General features: G+C 29.6%; 1 protein-coding gene across 2 annotated transcripts in view; it reads right to left on the minus strand.

The window, feature by feature from the left end:
- Positions 1 to 1,295: 1,295 nt before the first annotated feature.
- Positions 1,296 to 18,901, minus strand: part of Asz1 (ankyrin repeat, SAM and basic leucine zipper domain containing 1) — a 42,290-nt gene continuing 24,684 nt past the window's right edge. For both annotated transcript variants that reach the window (XM_027926424.3, XM_071607665.1), the window contains 6 exons: positions 18,617 to 18,692; positions 17,636 to 17,692; positions 16,516 to 16,625; positions 5,789 to 5,894; positions 4,826 to 4,939; positions 1,296 to 1,655 (listed from right to left, as the gene is read on the minus strand). In XM_027926424.3, the coding sequence (XP_027782225.3) occupies positions 1,503 to 1,655; positions 4,826 to 4,939; positions 5,789 to 5,894; positions 16,516 to 16,625; positions 17,636 to 17,692; positions 18,617 to 18,692 (616 nt within the window). In that variant the 3' untranslated portion in view covers positions 1,296 to 1,502. The remainder of the gene's footprint in view (positions 1,656 to 4,825; positions 4,940 to 5,788; positions 5,895 to 16,515; positions 16,626 to 17,635; positions 17,693 to 18,616; positions 18,693 to 18,901) is intronic.

Genomic DNA, 18,901 nt, shown 5'->3' on the forward strand with positions numbered 1-18,901 from the left:
GCTTGCTTTGTAAACTTTTGTTTTTCACAAAAGATCTGAAATTTGTGAGGTCTTTCTGTTATTTAAAATACGAACTTCATCTTGTATTTTCCTGTTTTACCTTGTATAACTTTTTTTAAAAAAGCATTTATGGTATTTATGCTTTGTAGTTTATTTCTATTAAAATGTAAGTTCTACAAGGGCAGGGATCATTGATTTCCTAACATTGAAAAAATGGATGGTACATGGGAAGTGTTCAGTAAATATTTAAGTGAATGAATGAATGCTGGAAAGAGCATGAGATTTTAAAAGTTAAACAGTATAAACTGAACTCCCAGCTTTATTATTAGTGGTGTGAATTTCAACAATTTACTTCAATGGTGTCTCTAAGACTTAATTTCTATAAAATAGGAATATATTTCTCATGACACTACACTATGAAGTAAATAAAATGTTTATGAAGACCTTATCATAGACATTCAAATATTGATCTACTCATCTCTCCCCAAGAAAACCCCTGGTAGTCCCCTCCCCATAGTTTTTTACAGTATAATCAGTTTCCTTTTGAGCAGTACAATTTCTACATTTTCAGAATAAAGTTATGGAAATATGAGTTAAAATCATGAATTTTTTTCAAGAATTCTCTCCCTTTGCTTGATGTTTACTTCTCAAGCAATTTCAAATAAATGCATCTGTTTTAAGTATGGCACTAAATTAAGCAAGATTTAAATACCATATTGCCTACTAAATTGTGCCTGTCCTTTTATTAATTTATTAATTTCATTTAAAAAATCTGAATATCAATATTTTGATTATGATAAAATACATCTTATATTATGAGAAATATATGCCATATTCTACTTTCATAATATCTGTCAGAATGTTATACCTAATTTGTCATATTTCAGAAATATTTTCCATTAAAAATTCTAATGTACTTTGTGCTTTTTACACTATTATGATTTTCTGCTTTTGTACTTTGCATTTGAAATATTTTTCCTACATATTTAATCCATAATTAAAAGTTTTGACATTTTACCTTCATCCTTTGCATTTTCTGAAATGCCTTTAAAATCAATAATTTCCTAAAAATATCTCAAAAAATGCAGTAAGAAATTCCTTATTATGTAGTAATAGAAGAGGTAAATAAGGACTAAAATAAAGCTACTGACTTATGAACTCTTTGCAAATTCTCTAAGACTATCAATGACAAAGGAACACACTTTAAAATATAAAGAATATTAGATAAAACTTTTATTTTGAATGTGATTTAGTCGTATGTTCAAACTAAAGAATTATGTGTAATTTACTGCTTGATCAAAATTAACAAAATTATAAACTATATTTACAACTCAAATTGACAAATCACTTTCTAAAGAAAAACTCTCTGCTTCATATTATCATAATTTTCCTATGGAGTGCAGGCAAAGAATGAAGTTATGTTGTACCACAGATGGTTATTAAAAGCAAATGAGGATAGTTTGAATAAGACATACAGACATAATTTAAAACAAACATTAGGGTTATTTTCTCTGAAAAGTTAGCTTGCAAATGAAAAGAATCAGCCCAAAACCACATATTGTAATAGCTGTCCTCTTCAAAATTCTACTCTTCCATGTAGATACTTCTTCCATTAATGGTATGTGAGTTGGATCATTTTCCCGTTCATTTTGCAGCTAATATTTAGAATGGAAAAAAGAAAAGAGTTAATATGCAATAAACTGAAAATAAAACATCTTTTGATCCGAAAAAATAGATCCATATTAATTTGCTTGATTTTGGGGGGGGCAACTCAAGATTCTAATGAATATTTAAAGTGAACACATATCTTGAAAGACAGTCTTTCACCATTATCCCATTGCTGTAAATTATTAGTTTTACTTTAAAAATAAATGCTTTCATAGATTATCACATTTTAAAATGGTGTTTTTAAGTTGTGAGATAAAGTTTCTTTAATGTTAACTTAAAGTTTGTATTTTACCTGTGAGGAATAACAATTGATATTTATTTACTTTCATATTAAATACCAATTAATGTCCTAAAAAGAGTGAACCATTCTTGTAACAAACCTACAATAGATGAAATTTAACAAAAACTGGAAGATCAGATGCTTATGCTAGAAACTTAATACTTTATTTAAATATAATTGCAGAAACAAATGTCAACAAAAACTGAAGTGGTCCTTTTACAAATAATGTGTTAAAGAAGCCTCATGCAGTGTGGGAGCGGGGAAATAGGGAGACAGGGCAGGAGGCAGGGAGAATGGAGGGAAGGAAGAGAAGAAAGAAAGGAAAGGAGAAATGGCTGCTGGGGATGGGTCAGGAGGAAGAGAATAAGCAGAAACCAAAAGATCCTTGAGATAAAAAGAATCAGGCACATTTATAGAGTGATATTTACTAGAAACATCCTGTGCTGGAGTGGTGATATAAATACTTTCAACATCAGCAGAAATAACGACTTCTAAATTCTACAGTGTAAATATTTAATTTTAAAAGCCTGCAAAATTAATTTTAAATTTATAGCAGAAAAACAGACTTCAATGCCAATCTCATTAAGACTATATTCTTGGTGTAACTTCCAAATGGCTTCATTCAGCAACAGATTCCTTTTTGACACTGATGCTCCATTTACTGAATCCTGAGACAGTCATTCCTTTTATTAACCAATTACTTAGAATGACCCTTTCTGACAGGAGCTGTCAGTGTGTTGGTTCAAAAGAGAGTGATGTGGTGTTAAAGTCTAGCCTTGACCTCTCCCACCCTCTCTCTTTGTTACTTCCATAGATTTATCTGTGATAACTCATGTTTCTTTTTTTAAAAATCCCCTTCAGTTATTATTGGTAAATTTTGAAATGTTACAAACTTAACAAGCATAATAATATATTCCAAACCTGGAAGCCATAATAATTCCTAAGTCAAATCCCATTATGATAATTACTACTTGAAAACTTATCTCAAAAAAATCCATAGCTTGCTCAAAAATTAAGATTTTCCTGCCTAGAGAACTGTATATGCTATTATTATATGCATTTCCTTAATAATGTGTGTTCTTAAGGCTAGTCCTTATACAGAAATTTGTAAATTCTAGATAGAGAAGGTCACAGAAAAAAAGGCCTTCTATGTAGCCAAAGAAAGATGAAAATTTTCTTTAAAGGTACACTTTATCAAAATAAAATTTATGGTACTTGAATGTATTATCTATGTTTTAAAGTCAGTAAGTCTCTAAAGCCATGGTTCTTAATTTCATTCATTTCAGAAAATTCTGGTTCTCTCTTTCCAATTTTATCTCAGGACTCCATATGCACTCCCCACTTACCCACTCCATCTTTGTAACTTTGAATTGGAGAAACCAAATTAATAACCAACCTTGAGGCAAATATGTCTTAGGGAATTTCCTACATTAAAACCTGATTCTTTGTGAAGTTTCTATACACAAAGCCTTCCAAATTTTCCTTGAATCCCCACCAAAAAATATTAAGTTAAGTTAAATATTCTTCTAGATAAGTTAGAGGTATTGAATATGAATGGTGCTATAATTTTTTGTTGTCAGCAAGTTCAGGCTCTATCTAGCTTGTGCAGAACAGGTGGCTGACATACAGCAGGCACTCCTATGTTAGCTGAATGAATAAAGTCAGAACACAACTTCTAAAATACCTCTTTCATGACTAAAGAGTTATTTTCTCAGAAAATTATAAAATTTATTGCTTATTTCCCCATTTAAAATATCTTCTTCCCACTATTATTTTGTAGAAAATTTGCTTCACAACTTTTTTTATTCCACTTTTAAAAGACTCCTATTGATTAAACATTGTTATAGTCAGAATGAAAAACTAGCTGGAACATGTATAAAGTTTATTTTGAGGAAAATACCTTTAAAAAAATCTTTCTTAGTTGTCAATGGACTTTTATCTATCTATCTATTTATTTATTTATTTAATTTTTATGTGGTGCTGAGAATTGAACCCAGTGTCTACAGTAGTAGAACCCAGTGCTCTATCACTGAGCCACAATCCCAGCCTGAGGAAAATACCTTTTTTGATATACTGTTAGTGAACATGTTGAATGAATTATAAGTAGAAGCTGTAAAATTTAATATATAACCTAACTTTCACATAATATACATCCAAAAGCATTATAGAAATAAAATTTATTTATTAAATAGACATGAAGAACTCAGAAATGAGTTCCTTAGTTGCCTCTAAATGTTTTCCTTTACTCTCTTCTCCTTCAATAAAGGTTCCTATTTTTAGCAGTTCAGATCTTGGTATAGCTAATTTTCTTTAAATTACCTGCCTGTAAAACCAGATATATACTTCTATGTGAATATAAAAACAGAACCCAAAAGACCTACACTCTTTAAAAAACAGAAGTTAAATTACAAGTTAATATAGAAAGTCTGGCCAATAGAAGAAATATTTCATCCACCATTATATTAACAGAGCTATATTTCATTTTGGCCTTTTTGCAACTATATAAGTACTGAAGAAAGAAATATTTTTAGAGTCTTTGGCACATCTTTCCAGACCATTTTTGAAAAGTGTGCTACAAGTTTCATTGAGAATGTCAGTCTGGTAAACTCCACTTAGAAAGAATATCCCTGGAGTGATACCCTTTCCTTTGCTAATCAAACACAAGAGGAGGATATGTTGTTTCTTCAGTATGCATTTCCTTAATGACCAACAAAATTTGTTTTCCATGTATATTTCTTACTTTGAATATTGTCCTTTTCCCACTTGTCTAAGTATTCTACTTGTTACTCTTATCAGAACTGTTCCATTGTCAAGCATTTTTTGTTGTAAAACATTTCCCATAATTACCCACTCCCCTTTTTAATGTTAAGTATATACCTTCTGAATTAAGTCTTTTAGTTTGCAGACTTCTTCACTCAAATCTTCAACATTACTAACAAGTTCTTCACAAACTGAAGTAAAATTCCGGGGAGAAGCCCATTCTAGTACTATCTGTTAATATTTTCAAAAATTACATTTTAAATAATGGAAACAACTTTATCTAACTTTACATGCACAATGGTTATAGAGAATTTCTAAACATTACATTATATATTTGAGAAGAATTGTTTTTCAGGATAAATCCTGACACCAAAAAGAAGTCAGTAATTTTATATAAATAGTAATTTTATATAAACAATCAGTAATTTTATGCAAATAGTTAGATTGCTAAATGCACTTCCTAAGTATAGTTACATATAACACAGAAATTAACGTAATAATATTTCTGGTGAACAAATCAACTCATGAAAGTTTTTTAACTTTCATGAAATGATTCCCATACTAGTATTACATAAGATCATAGGAAAACAAATGCATTTAATTTTTTTTTTTTTAACTAAGACAAACATCTAAAACCTTAATCATGTGAAAAACTCTAGAAAATAAGTTTGCTTTAGCTGGTCACTTACACTTTCTCTCTAAAACTCCCTGAACTAAAACAACTTTATATTGATAATAGTTTTTTAATAACACTCAACACACTGTTTTGTTTCAACTTTCACTTGGGTCTCCTGTCACTTTATATTTTAAACAATTAAATCCACTCTAAGAACAAATGGGAAGTTCAATACATAGATTGGTTTAATTTTTCTTCTGATTCATTTTCCTTTGCCTGAGGGTGAGAACACAAATTTTTTCAATTAATCAGTACATAAAGGAATAATATTAAACTAATTTACTTAATTGGATATTACATTGAACAACTGATATAATTTTACCAGATCAGTAATTTTTATTGAATTATCATGAACTTTCTTCAGTATTCATACTTTTTTTCACTTAATAATTTTGGTATAATACCTTATGAGAATTTACAGGTAACTCAGTAATGATATTCTGCACAGCTGTAATTAAATGGCCACACTGTTTGTTTAATTTCAGAAGAAAGTTGAGGAATTCATCACCACTAAAGAAAGAAAACAAACAGAAATCACTTAAGAGCAATTTACTTCCTTCTATTGTGCTAGATACAAAAAAAATATCTAGTTATAAAATTAACAGATTCTTTAAAATAGATTAGGTAATATGTATTGGGAACTGAATTAGGCCTTGAATTACACCAATTAAAAAAGAGGAAAAAAATAAGTCTTCAATAATAAGGATCTCATACTTCAAGATGAATGAAGACACACACTATAAAATTGTTATTTATAGGAAGAAGGAAGGAACCAATACTAAAATATCTACTATATGAAGATACTCTACTACTTATTTTTACATGCATTATTTCTTCCAATCCTCTCCAACAACCACTAATGTTAATGCTAGTTTACAACTGAGATATCCATAATTGAGTTATTAAATGATTTTAAACAAGAAAGTAAAAAAATCTGACTTTTGTAGAAGAAAGTTTATTGAAAGAGTGGTGTGGATTAAAGGAACACAAAAATCAAATTAGAGAGAATAGCTGGGAGACTAATAGAAAGATACATCTAAGAGATGATGAAGGAAAGCTTAAACTAAGGATCTGACAGCCTCATTGGAAGGAGGAGGTTGAGTGGTAAAATTTGGTAACAAACTTTTAAGATAATAATTTGAAAAATTTCATGATAGATTGCATGTGAAATAAAAGGGAGAATCTAGGATAATTCTCAGTTATTTGCTTTCAATGAAAGTTGGTGCTAAGCAGAGAACTGAATTTAAGGATGGGTGGTGAGGAGAATAGGGGATGAAGAGAAAACACTGTGGCATAATAATTAAGAGCACGGACTCTTGCATCAAGAGTCAACCTGTTTGGAATCAGCTGCCATACTTACTAGCTTTATGAACCTGAGCAAGCCTAATCTCAAGCCAAATGTTTCCATATCTCTAGAATGGTGACAACAGCACTTTCAGGAGGACTGCAGGAGGCAATATAAAGCATTTTGTCTAGCAAACAGCTGGCATTCAAGCAGACTTAATTATGCTAATAACTGCAATGATAATGAAGACAGGCAGGTGGCAACCACTAGTATGTAGTAGATAATGTAGGTCTGGCAAGGTATTTATCCTGAGGTCTACGGACTCCTGAGGTTAGATATAATTCAGAGAGAGGTTCAGCGAATTCCGTGGGGGAAAAAAATTACATTTTTATTTTCACTAACCATTAATTGGAATTCAGGCTTTCTTGTGAACATAATAACAAATCATAATGATTTGGACAACAGAAATCAAAATTATGGTCACAAAGAAGACAGAGAAAAAGGGCATACTATGAAGAGAGGAGAATTGATAGAAGTGAACAAAAAAAGACATTAAAAGAAAAGTAGTTTTAGAAGTAGAAGAAAATAAGGAGTTAAAAGTTATTATGAATTCCAGTAAAGGTGATGATTTCAAGAAGAAAAGGTTAAGCACATTAAATAAGGTAACGCCATTGATTTTGGCTAAGAGAAGATGCTACTATTGACGTTTCAGTAACAAACTAATTTACAATGAAAAGTACAAAGATACACAACTTAATAGATAAGTTAGTCAAGGATGTGAACAGCCCATTCAGAGAAAAAGAAACAAAAATTGAAAAGATAATAAATAATGGGAATTCAAAATGCTACATTCTACCAAAATGACAAGAATTAAGTAGATCATTAACATCAAGAATTGACAAATTCATGAGCTGACCTTTCTGGAGAAGGCTTTAATAGTATCTACTAAAATAAAAATGGACACAAAATCTATTGCTATAGGACCAAATGATACTTTTAAATCCAAACAGAAATTTTTCGATGTAGAATTCTTTCAATATAAACTATATAAAGTTTCTTTTACACCATTTCTGGGAGGAAAGGTTATACAAAGCAAGCAAGGTCAGCCTTAAGTGAAACTAATAGCAAACTTTTCTCTAAGACACCTTACAAGAATGTATATAATATTTTCATTTAGGAAAAGTCTTATCTCTTAGTTTGAAAAAAATTAGGTTGAAAAATTAAGTTTTATAAAATATAAACTTTATGAACATAATAGGTGTACACACACACACACATACTCATCACCAACAATGAAAAGGACCTTATGGTTGCTTTCAATAAGCAAATTGCAAATTAAAAATTTATACTATTTAGCAAAAAAAAGTATTTATAAAAGTATTTTCAAAGTACATATAATTTTTATTCCATTTCCTTTCTGATCTTTATATAGAACTTAAAGAATATAAGACATTTCTTCTACCCAAGCAACAGCACTAATTACTTTATTTTTGTTTCCAGGTAACATTTATTTCTACTTACAATTTAGAACTTAGTGCTCTTTAAATATGCAAATTTTGTTTACTATCAAATAAAAAGAATAACTACTCAACAAGTAATTCATTAATGTCATATATATTTCATGAACTCAAGGAAATTATGATCCATTGAGAACTGCCATTCAAAGTATCAAGTGATATCAGTTATATAATTCCGGTACATGATTTGCAGATATATATGGGGAATATTAATTTATCAGCTCTTATTCTAAAAACAGTAAGGAACTCAATAGGAACTCAGTTAAAATAAGCAAATAATATTATTAGCAAAACCACAGTTTTAATAAATGTAAAGAAAATATATACCTATCTTGTGACTAATTTTCAGGGCCACTGAGTATAGACAGCCAAATCATACAAAACAAAATCTTCAGAGTACCATTTTTTATCTTATACTATGTGAATGGTGTCTCTCCATCAGAACCATACGTTGTATAACCTACACAACTTTGCATGACAGCCCAAATAATTTTGCACCTATTTAAAGAATTCAAAATAAGCAAATATAACATAGGTATGGCTTATTTGATTGTGTGTGTGTGTGTGTGTGTGTTTTAACTAAGCTAACTACAACCAGACCCATCCCTGTCAGAGGATTACACTTTATGTTCCCATAACATGAAGCCTGGGCACGTGACTTGCTTTGTCAAATAAAATATAACTGGAAGTAACTGTAACTTTTGAACAGAAGCTTAAAAAGTCACCTACTGGTTCTGCTGATTGTCTAGTTTATTTCTTTTTTTCCCTTTGCCATAGAAAGAGCATATCACAGAACTGGACTGTTCCTTTATCATGTTCTCAGAATAATAATGTGGAAAGCCACTGCAGCTGATCATTAACAACTAAGAAATAAACTTCACTGTTAAAACTGACAGAGATTTAGAAGTTATTTGTTATAACACAATGTAAGTAGACTAATATGATAGTCCATATTTAAAATTTGAAGTCAAGCACTAAGATAAAATTAAAATCTACAATAAAATTATTATATTTAGGTACTATATATTCATTGTAGAATATCTGAAAAAGCTTAAAGCATCAACATTTTTACCATCCAAAGATAATAATTGATAATAAGTGGAAAATATTGTACCATATTTTTTATAGTATACATTTTATTCCAGTACTGTTCTTAGAAATGTACACAAATGACATTATACTTCATGTTTTTTACATCATACTTTTTATGCTTATATTTTAACTATTTTTCCATGACACCAGGGTTCAAAATAATCTTGATAAGAAAAATAATTATATGATGTAATCTAATTCAACTACTTTTTGGATGTTAAATATTTAGTTTTAATTGTAGAATGTATAGATATTTTATTTGTTCTAATTAGTTATATATGACAGTAGAATGCATTTTGACATATCATACATAAAAGGAGTATAACTTCTCATTCTTCTGGTTGTACATGATATAGAATTACACTGGTCATGTAATCATATATTCACAAAGGGTCAGAATGTATGATTCATTCTATTATCCTCCTACCTCCACATTCTCTCCTCCCTTCACTTCTTAGAATGTTTATAAACAATGGAGGTGAACAATATGTTACATGTAACATTTTGGATCTATGTAGATTTTTTTCTTTTTGGAGAAGGAGCAGTTTCTTAATAGCCATAATTCTGAGAAACTTGACACATTCAAGTGGATGTCAGGTAGCTCAGAGCTCAGAGGAAAGATCTGGGCAGAAATTGATAAAAATTTCAGATGTGAAAACTGATTGTTTCTGTTCAAAATATCTCAAAGTTGCTGTGGAATGGCTACTAACATTTTAAAATTGCCCTTTTTATTCTACAAATCTACTAAAGCAGAAAAAAGTAAATGAAGTAAGCATATACATTCTTGGGACAGAAATTATTGTAAAAGATTTTACCCATACAAGAAAAGCATCTTAAAATAAATCAGTAGCTAAATTGTTGAGGTCATATTACCAAGAGATTATAATCAATCAATTCAACTTTTCTTGCTGTTAGTTTTCTTATGACTTAATGACAAATTTCTTCTTTAAAGAATGACTTTGAACAAATGGGAAGTACAACATTTTTCATAACAGCATGTAAACAAAGTCTTTGATTTAATAATAAGGTCAAATTCCTGGAATATATGTCTGCCAGTTTTATTTTTTAAAAAATTCAGCAGTTTTAATAAGTGATCCATTCAGGATTCTGCACATTCTTTAAGTCTATTAAATCCCACAAAGAAAATTCATACTGGCAACTCTGACAGCATACAAATAAATGATATCAGAAAATTTAATTTGCAAGTTGGTTTGTAGAACTTGGCATATTCCTTCACAGAAACAATAATGAAAAAAAGTAAAGAAAATGAACAAACATATTCAAAGTTTGCTGATTTTAAAGTTTTCAAAAATGGAATTCTTTGCAATACATTTTAAGGAAGGGGAAATGTCTATCAGGTAAACTTCATAATAAAGTTTTTAAGAAATCTGAATAAGATAAATTATTCCCTGAAAGACTTCTCTAAATTCTAAAATGGAATGGAGATCCATTTGTTTATAACAGTTATAATGTTAGCTTTAGACAGGCTGCCCTAGTGATGATACTGTTCCATTTTTAAGTGTTACATTTTACAGAATACTGTAATTCATTGGCTATCAATTTATTCCATAAAATTTGTACAGTTAGGTCCCAGGCAATGAAGAACAAGACTAACATATGCAACAAGTTCCGAAGGTCATTATGATGATATGGCCAGGTTATAACATTATTTCTGGGGAGAAAATAAAAATGCAATATGTTGAAATAATAAATAGGGAAAATTGTTACTATACTTTCAATTTTTAAAAAAAATTGAAAATAATACTAACCTAGTATTAAAGGCAAGATTAAAGGACTCTTGAGGAAGCAGAAAAATGTAAAGATTTCTTAAAGGGAACTTGTAGGCACTTTATGTGGGTTTGTGGTAGGGATGGGGGCTTCTGGGGATTGAACCCGGGGCTTTCTACATGCTAGGCAAGCATCTACCATGGAGCTATATACCTATATATTTCATTTTTTAAAAAAAATTTCAATTTAAGTCAGGGTCTCACATAGTTACCTAGGCTAGCACCCAACTTGTGATCCTCCTGTCTCAGCCTCCCAGTAGCTGGGATTACAGACTTATAATCATGTCTAGCTACTTCTAGGCACTTTTAAGAGTTTTAGAGGTAAAAATTTTTTATTTGTCCTCTGCAAGTCATTATTCCTATATGTAGTATCTGTAATAATGGTCATTATTTATGTTTTTAGTACTGGAGATTATACCTAGGGGAGCTCTACCACTGAGCTACATCCTTTTTGAGACAGAGTCTCCCTAATTTACTTGGGGCCTCACTAAGTTAAGGAGGTTGGCCTCAATTTGTGTTCCTCCTACTTTAGCCTTTGGGTAACCAGGATAATAATGGTTATTTTTTGACCCAGATCAAACAAAAAGGGAAATGGTGATGAAAATTTTCTAATTATTAAAAGAACAACAGAAAAAAAATGAATTAGGAGAAGCACTCATAAGTAAAAGAGACTGGGTAAGATGTAATTAATGTGACCACATACAATGAGAAACAGAAGATGAGGGAAAACATATCTGGTATGCAGTCTCCAAACAGTGACGAAAGATACCATAAAAAAAAGAAAATCTCATAGTTTGATTATCAGGTAGTGTTGCTAAGTAGGAGAAGCTAAAAATTACTTGGTAAAAGAAAAACAATTATTATGGATTATTAGAATTCCAAAATCAAGGTGTTTTACTATAGGGAATGTCTATATACAAAAATTTTTACAAAAATTACTAAATATATAATCATAATCTAAAGCACAATAATCCTTATGGGTTTTCTAGTCTATGTTTAAATCCTTCTATAAGCAAAAACCTCCAGATGTTAAGTATTATGTGTAATGAAACAATTACCTTATTTATTCTGGACATCATATTTTTATTAATGCAGTCTAAGAGTGATAGCTTTTCATGGCTAGGCATATGATACTATCAAGATAAATTAGTAATCCACTAAAATTGTGATGATTCTTCAGGTGAATTTAGTTATATCTAACCCATCCTGTAGTAATATAGTTAATTTTTAACTCTTCATTTATCCTTACTAAATATAATCCTATTAAGTTTGGGGGAATTTGCCTCAACCTGCCAAAACCTTTAAAATCTTATTTAGTCCTTGAAATCATACAGAGCATTTCCTCTGACTATAATGGAATCAAACTGGAAATCAATAACTACAACAAGAATCTCCAAACACATAGAGATCACATGACATACTTTTAAATCCATGAATCTAAGAGGAAGTCTCAAAGGAAATGAAAGTATATATAGAAGTGAATAAAAATGACTATATAACATTAAAAATTGTGTAATGCAATTAAAGAAGTCCTGAGAGGGAAATGAAAAAGGCTAAATACTCACATAAGCAAAACCAAAATGTCTTAAATAAATAATCTAGACTTATACCTCAGGAATCTAGAAAAAGAGCAAAAAAAAAAATCAAAGTAAGCAGAAGGAAAAAACAATAATAGCAGAAATCAATAAAATTAAAAATAGAAAATATTACTCAAATTAAAGATAGGTTCTTTATAAAATTAATAAACCTCTAGCAAGACAAGTACAGATAAAAAATAGAAGACATAAATCACCAACACTGGGAATGAAATAGGGTATTATAACAGATCTCACAGTCATCAAAAGGATTTCAGGGAATAATACTAGCAACAAATTTATGCTGGTAAATTCAAACAATCAGAAGATATGAACCATTTCCTCAAAACCTACAAACTACTAAACCTAGCCAAGATGAAAGAGAGAAAATTGAATAGTCCTATAACCATTAAAGAAATTAAATTTATGATTAAAAAGTTCCTTCAATAGTTCACTAGAACCAGATGATTACACAGGAAAAATCCAATTAAAATGTTTAACAAAGAATTAACACTAATCCTACACAACCTACTGAAGAGTTTTCCGGAAAACTCGGAAAAGGAGAAAAACTTCCTACATCATTTTATAAGTCCAATTACTCTGATATCAAAACTAGACAAAGCATAAAACCTAAAGAGCAATATTTCACATGAACTTACATGCAAAAATTCTTAGTAAAATACTGACAAAATTAAATTCAACAATTCATAGAAATACCATACCACATGGGATTAATACCAGGTATGAAAGGCTAGTTCAATAATTAGAAATCCAACAAAGCAATTTACCACATTTATATGACTATAGAAAAAATCTGTGTAACAATGTCAATTGACATAGAAAAAGCATTTGATAAAATTCAACAACCATTCATGATAAAAAAAAATTCACAATAGTAACCGAGCTAAATTTTCTTTCTCATAAAGAGTTACTACAAAAATCTCCATGTATTTAAAATCACAGTTAATAGTAAAAAAGTGGAGTGATTTTCCCTTAAGAATGAGAACAAGGCAAGAATGCCCACTTTTCACCTCTCTTATTCAACAAAATACTGGAAGTTCTGTCCACTATAATAAAGCAAGAAAAATAAATAAAAGGCATATAGATTGGAAATGAAGAAATTAACCTATTTCTCTGCAGACTACATGATTTGTGTAGAAAACCTCAAAGAACCTAGAAAAAACTATATCTAATAAGTGAGTTCAGTAATGATAAAGTACTTACAATCAGAGCATGGAAATAAACCGCATGTGGAAACAAATAAAAATCCAATACCATTAACAATTGCTCTAAAGATAATAAAATGCTTAAATTTTGTACAGAGTTTGTTAGATTTATGCCTATGTAATGAAAATTATAAAATGTTGATGAAATGAAGATCTCAAACTTGTAGGGATATCTATGTTCATGGATTTACTAGACTCAACATAGTTAAGATATCTTCTCAATTTTGTGTAGGATTAGTACAATTACTATAAAAATTTCAAAAAAGGTTTTGTAGACATAGAAGAGCTTAATTAAAATATTTATATGAAAAGAAAAGTTTTTGGATTGCCAAGACAATTTTGAGAAAGAATAAAATGAGATGAATCATTCTTCCTGATGTTAAGACTTACTATATACAGTTAGCAATACCGTATCATCATGATTATTCTAATTGGAAAATCTGAAATCTGAATCAAATTTCTAAGCACTTTGGATTTTTGAATTAGGGATGCTCAACAGGTATAGTCTATGCAAATATTCCCAAATCCGAAAAACTTCAAAATCTGAAATATTTATGATCCCAAGCATTTCAGATAAAAGTAGATACTCGATCTATACTTACAGAGGGATAGACACTGCAAGAACCCAGAATAGAGGACTCAGAACAATCTATACAAATAGTCCAATTCAATTTTAACAAATAATGAAAACCAAATCTGCAGAAGGAATAACATTTTTAACAGTGCTGGAACAAATGGACATCCATAGCCCCAAAATTAATTTCAGCCTGCATTGTACCAACACAAAAATGAACTCAAAATGTACCATGGACTTAAATATAAAACTAAAACTTCCGGGAAAAAAAGGTTAGAAAAAAATTTAGAACCTAATTTCTTAAACTTGACACCAGAGTATGATCTATAAGAGGAAAATGTGATAAGCTAGTCCTCAAGATTTAAGTTTTGCTCTATGAAAAATGAAAAGAAAAATCACAGGCTAAAAAAAAATTAGCACATATCCAACAAAAGACTTGAATATAGACTACGCCCCAATATCAATATTAAAAAACAATCAATCCAATATAAATTGGGCAAAAGACAGAGACATTTCACCAAAAAGGATACACCGATGGCAAATAAGACACAAAAAGGTGTTCAACACGATTACCCTTTAGGTAAATGCAAATAAAATCACAATGATCTGTCACTATACACATATAGAAATGGCTAAAAATAATTAGTGCTTACATCAAATGCTGATGAGTATTCAGAGAAACTGGATCACTAATATACAGTTGGGGAATATAAGAGAATATTGACATTTTGGAAAAAAAGTTGATTAGTTAAAAAAAACAACTAAATATATAGCTCCCATACAACCTTTAAAATGCCCTCCTGAACATTTTATCCAGAGAAATGAAAACTTACTTTATAAAAGAATTTTATAAATATAAATGTATATATACATATACATATATGTGTATATATATATATAATTAATATTTCTTTAGTTGTAGTTGGACTCAATACCTTTATTTTATTTGTTTATTTATATGTGGTGTTGAGGATCAAACCCAGGGCCTCACGTGTGCCAGGCAAGCACTATATCGCTGAGCCACAACCCCAGCCCTATAAATATATATTCATAGCATAGAATAAACAGATTCTAAAATCTAATTAAATGTCCTTCAATGGATAAATGGTTAAACTATGGTAAATGCATACCACGGAATATTACTCATTCACAAAAGGAATAAACTATTGTACTAATATATGCAAAAATATTGACTAAACTTAACAATGATTGCAAGAAGTCAATTTTAAGAAGACATGTACTGTATGGTTCTATTTATATAACAGTCATGAAATAATATCATTATAACAAATTATCATCATTTGCTCAGGGTTAAAAATGGAGAAATGGATGAGCATCGCTGTAAAGGGGTTGGATAAGGAAGTTTATGGTATAGGGATATTAAAAGTATTGAGAGTGGTTACATGAAACTACATATGATATAATCACACAGAATTATATATACACACACAAACAAATGAAAGCATGTATAACTGGTAAAATATGAATAAACTCTGGATTGCACTAATGTCAATATTCTGGTTTTGATATTGTACTACAGTTATGTAAGATATTAACAGAGGGTCAAACTGCATGAAGGATGCATGGAACCTCCTTGTGTATCAATGAAATATCATGTGAATCTACAATTATTTTAAAATCAAACATTAAGTTAAAAAACATTTAATTCTCTAAATTTATTAATAAAATCAAATATTATTTTCAAAGTAGATTTTGGATTAGTAACAATCAGTGTTTAACAAATTTATATTATTGGAAATGAAATTTATAGCTTGACAACAATTTCTCACATAGTAAAGGCTGAACATGCTCATATGAGAAATGCTTTCTTATTAACATAAGAGAAACTATCACTACTTTGATTTTTTCAGTATGACATCTAAAATAATTTAAAGGGAGTAAGAACTATACCGGGAATAGCACAGCATCCCATTTCTGAGCAAAGAATATTCCAAAATCTGTTTCCTTGGGAAAATATTATTATCAAATCAAATGACATAGACATGATCAAAATTAAACTAAAAAAGAACAGTTGAGTCTAAATAATATCAATATAAATTGATAAGTTAATTTTACCTGATTTCCAACTTTGCCACTTCAGGTAACTCTCCAAAATTTATCTCTTCTACCTCCAGTTCTTTAACAGCAGCCAGAATTTTCTGCTGATCTTTAGAGGTAATTCCATTCTAAGTAGAAATAATTTTAAGGTGTAGTTAAGATAATTATACTTGAATAATTTAATCTTCAAAATTATCAAAGAAGTTTTCTACTTGCATCCTGAAAAACAGACATATTAGAAAATAATATACTAAAACATGGTTTGATTGTGTAACTAACGAGGATATTTACATCATTAAAATATTTAGGCATACCGTTAATTACAGTAATTTTTTTGCAATACATAATAGTTGGAATAGACTAACAAATCCAATTACTAGATTTTAATACATAATGGTCAAATCAACAAGATACAAGTTGATTTACTTAAGTAGTATGCTTGTTTTGATTTTTAGTGATACTAATAATTTCAAGTTTCTAATGTGTTCAGGGAACAAAATCATTGCTTTTTAGATAGCCTATTAAAGTATCTTTAATATTTCTCACATTACTTTTGAATTGTTACTTAATATTATTAGATGTGAAAACAAATAATGTCTTTTAAAAATTATTTTTAGATATACATGACACTAGAGTATATTTTGACATGTTATACATACATGGAGTATAACTTATCCTAATTAGGATCCTCTTCTTGTAGCGGTATATGATGTGGAGTTCCACTGGTTGTACATTCATATATGAACAAAATAATGTCTTGATAGTTTTGAAAGACCAACAATAGTGGTACTATTTGGAAGACACATACCTATGCCTACAAACATTTAAAAAATACTTCTTATTTCTAAGAAGTCTATTTTACAAATCTATTCACATTTGGAAATAAAACACTGGTTTTAATTGAGATATCATGGCCACCTGAAGGAACAAAACCAAAACTTTAAGTCTTTGAATGTTTCTAAAGTAACAATACTGTAATCAGATTTTAGAATTGGTTACTCATAATCATATTTAATCAAGAACCTAAAAAATATCAATCACAGTCTGTAACCCTAGAATTTTTGAAACAGAAAATAAAAGGAGGCCCAATTTAAAAAAAAAAAATCAATATATCTGGAGTTTTGAAAATGATACTAACCTTTGCAAATTCATCTTTTTTCATGGTCAAAAGTTGTCTTAAAGTTATATCCCTTTCCTGTAGAAAAGGGAAAATAAAACCCCATCACCTTTCAATATAAATAGTAAAAAGCAAAGTAGGTAAGTGTACATAAGATAGTTAACTGCTGTACTCTTAAACCACTTCCAGCTTTCTAGAGGGGATAGAGATGTAGACAGAGAACTACACTATTGGGTAGATAGTATATATTCACTAAAAAAAGTATAAATATAACTAGTATTCCAGATTCAAAAAAAATGATTACTTTCAAATTACTTTTCAATTCTGCTTACATGAAAACAAATCTATAAAATGGAATTGAAATTATATTTATACTGAAGAGTTCTCCAAATAGATAAAAGTTTCAAAATTGTTCAATAAAACCCAACTCTAAAACACCTGAACAGAATGTGCACACTCCTAAGGGGAATCTATTTTAAGTACTACTTTACTACTTCAGTATCCTCACAGTAATTCTCATCTACTCAAATCCACAATGTATGCTTACGGCACCTAGGGAATGGTTGGCATATGATCTAATTTAACTTTCAAGAAACCTTATGTTAGCTACTACTGTTCTTAAGGAAAAAAAAAAAGTTTAAGTAACGTATTTCAGTCAATAACCAGAGCAAGAATCTGATGTCAGGTTTGTTTGGTTTAAAATCATGCTTCTAGAGTTCTATACAAGAAAATCAGCAACTTCAAAAACAAATGGCTTACATATTTACAGAGGACTTAGCTGGCAAAAATTGTCAAATTCAACCAGCATAAACTTTATTTAAATATCTATAATAATAAAATTTGGGGATACTTACTACAAGTTTAAAATGAGATGTATTGCAAATTATGCAGAAAAGGTATAGCATTAATTCATAGGTATCTTTATGAACTGAAATTTAATGTTAGGTTAAACAACAAATCAACATATATATAAAACTCATTGTAGTTTACCCAAAATCTCACCTTTAATAAGTCTGTCATATGTTCCAGTCCAAGACCATGTAAAAATATTTCCAGATCTCCAAATGCTGTGTATGAACTATACATATTTATAGCAATGTCAATTTCAGAACAGACCATAAATGTACAACTAATAAATATATACTTATATTTTACAGAAAAAAATAGAATAGTAAGAATGAGTCTATATAGAATATATTTGTAAATTTACACTCCAGATTTGATGATGTATCAAAGGAATGAGCAAGTCTTAATTCTTCCTGCCCACCCTTGGGTTGGATATTGAAT

Source organism: Marmota flaviventris, chromosome 1 (assembly GCF_047511675.1).
Source record: "Marmota flaviventris isolate mMarFla1 chromosome 1, mMarFla1.hap1, whole genome shotgun sequence".
In the NCBI taxonomy this organism is placed as follows: Eukaryota; Metazoa; Chordata; class Mammalia; order Rodentia; family Sciuridae; genus Marmota; species Marmota flaviventris.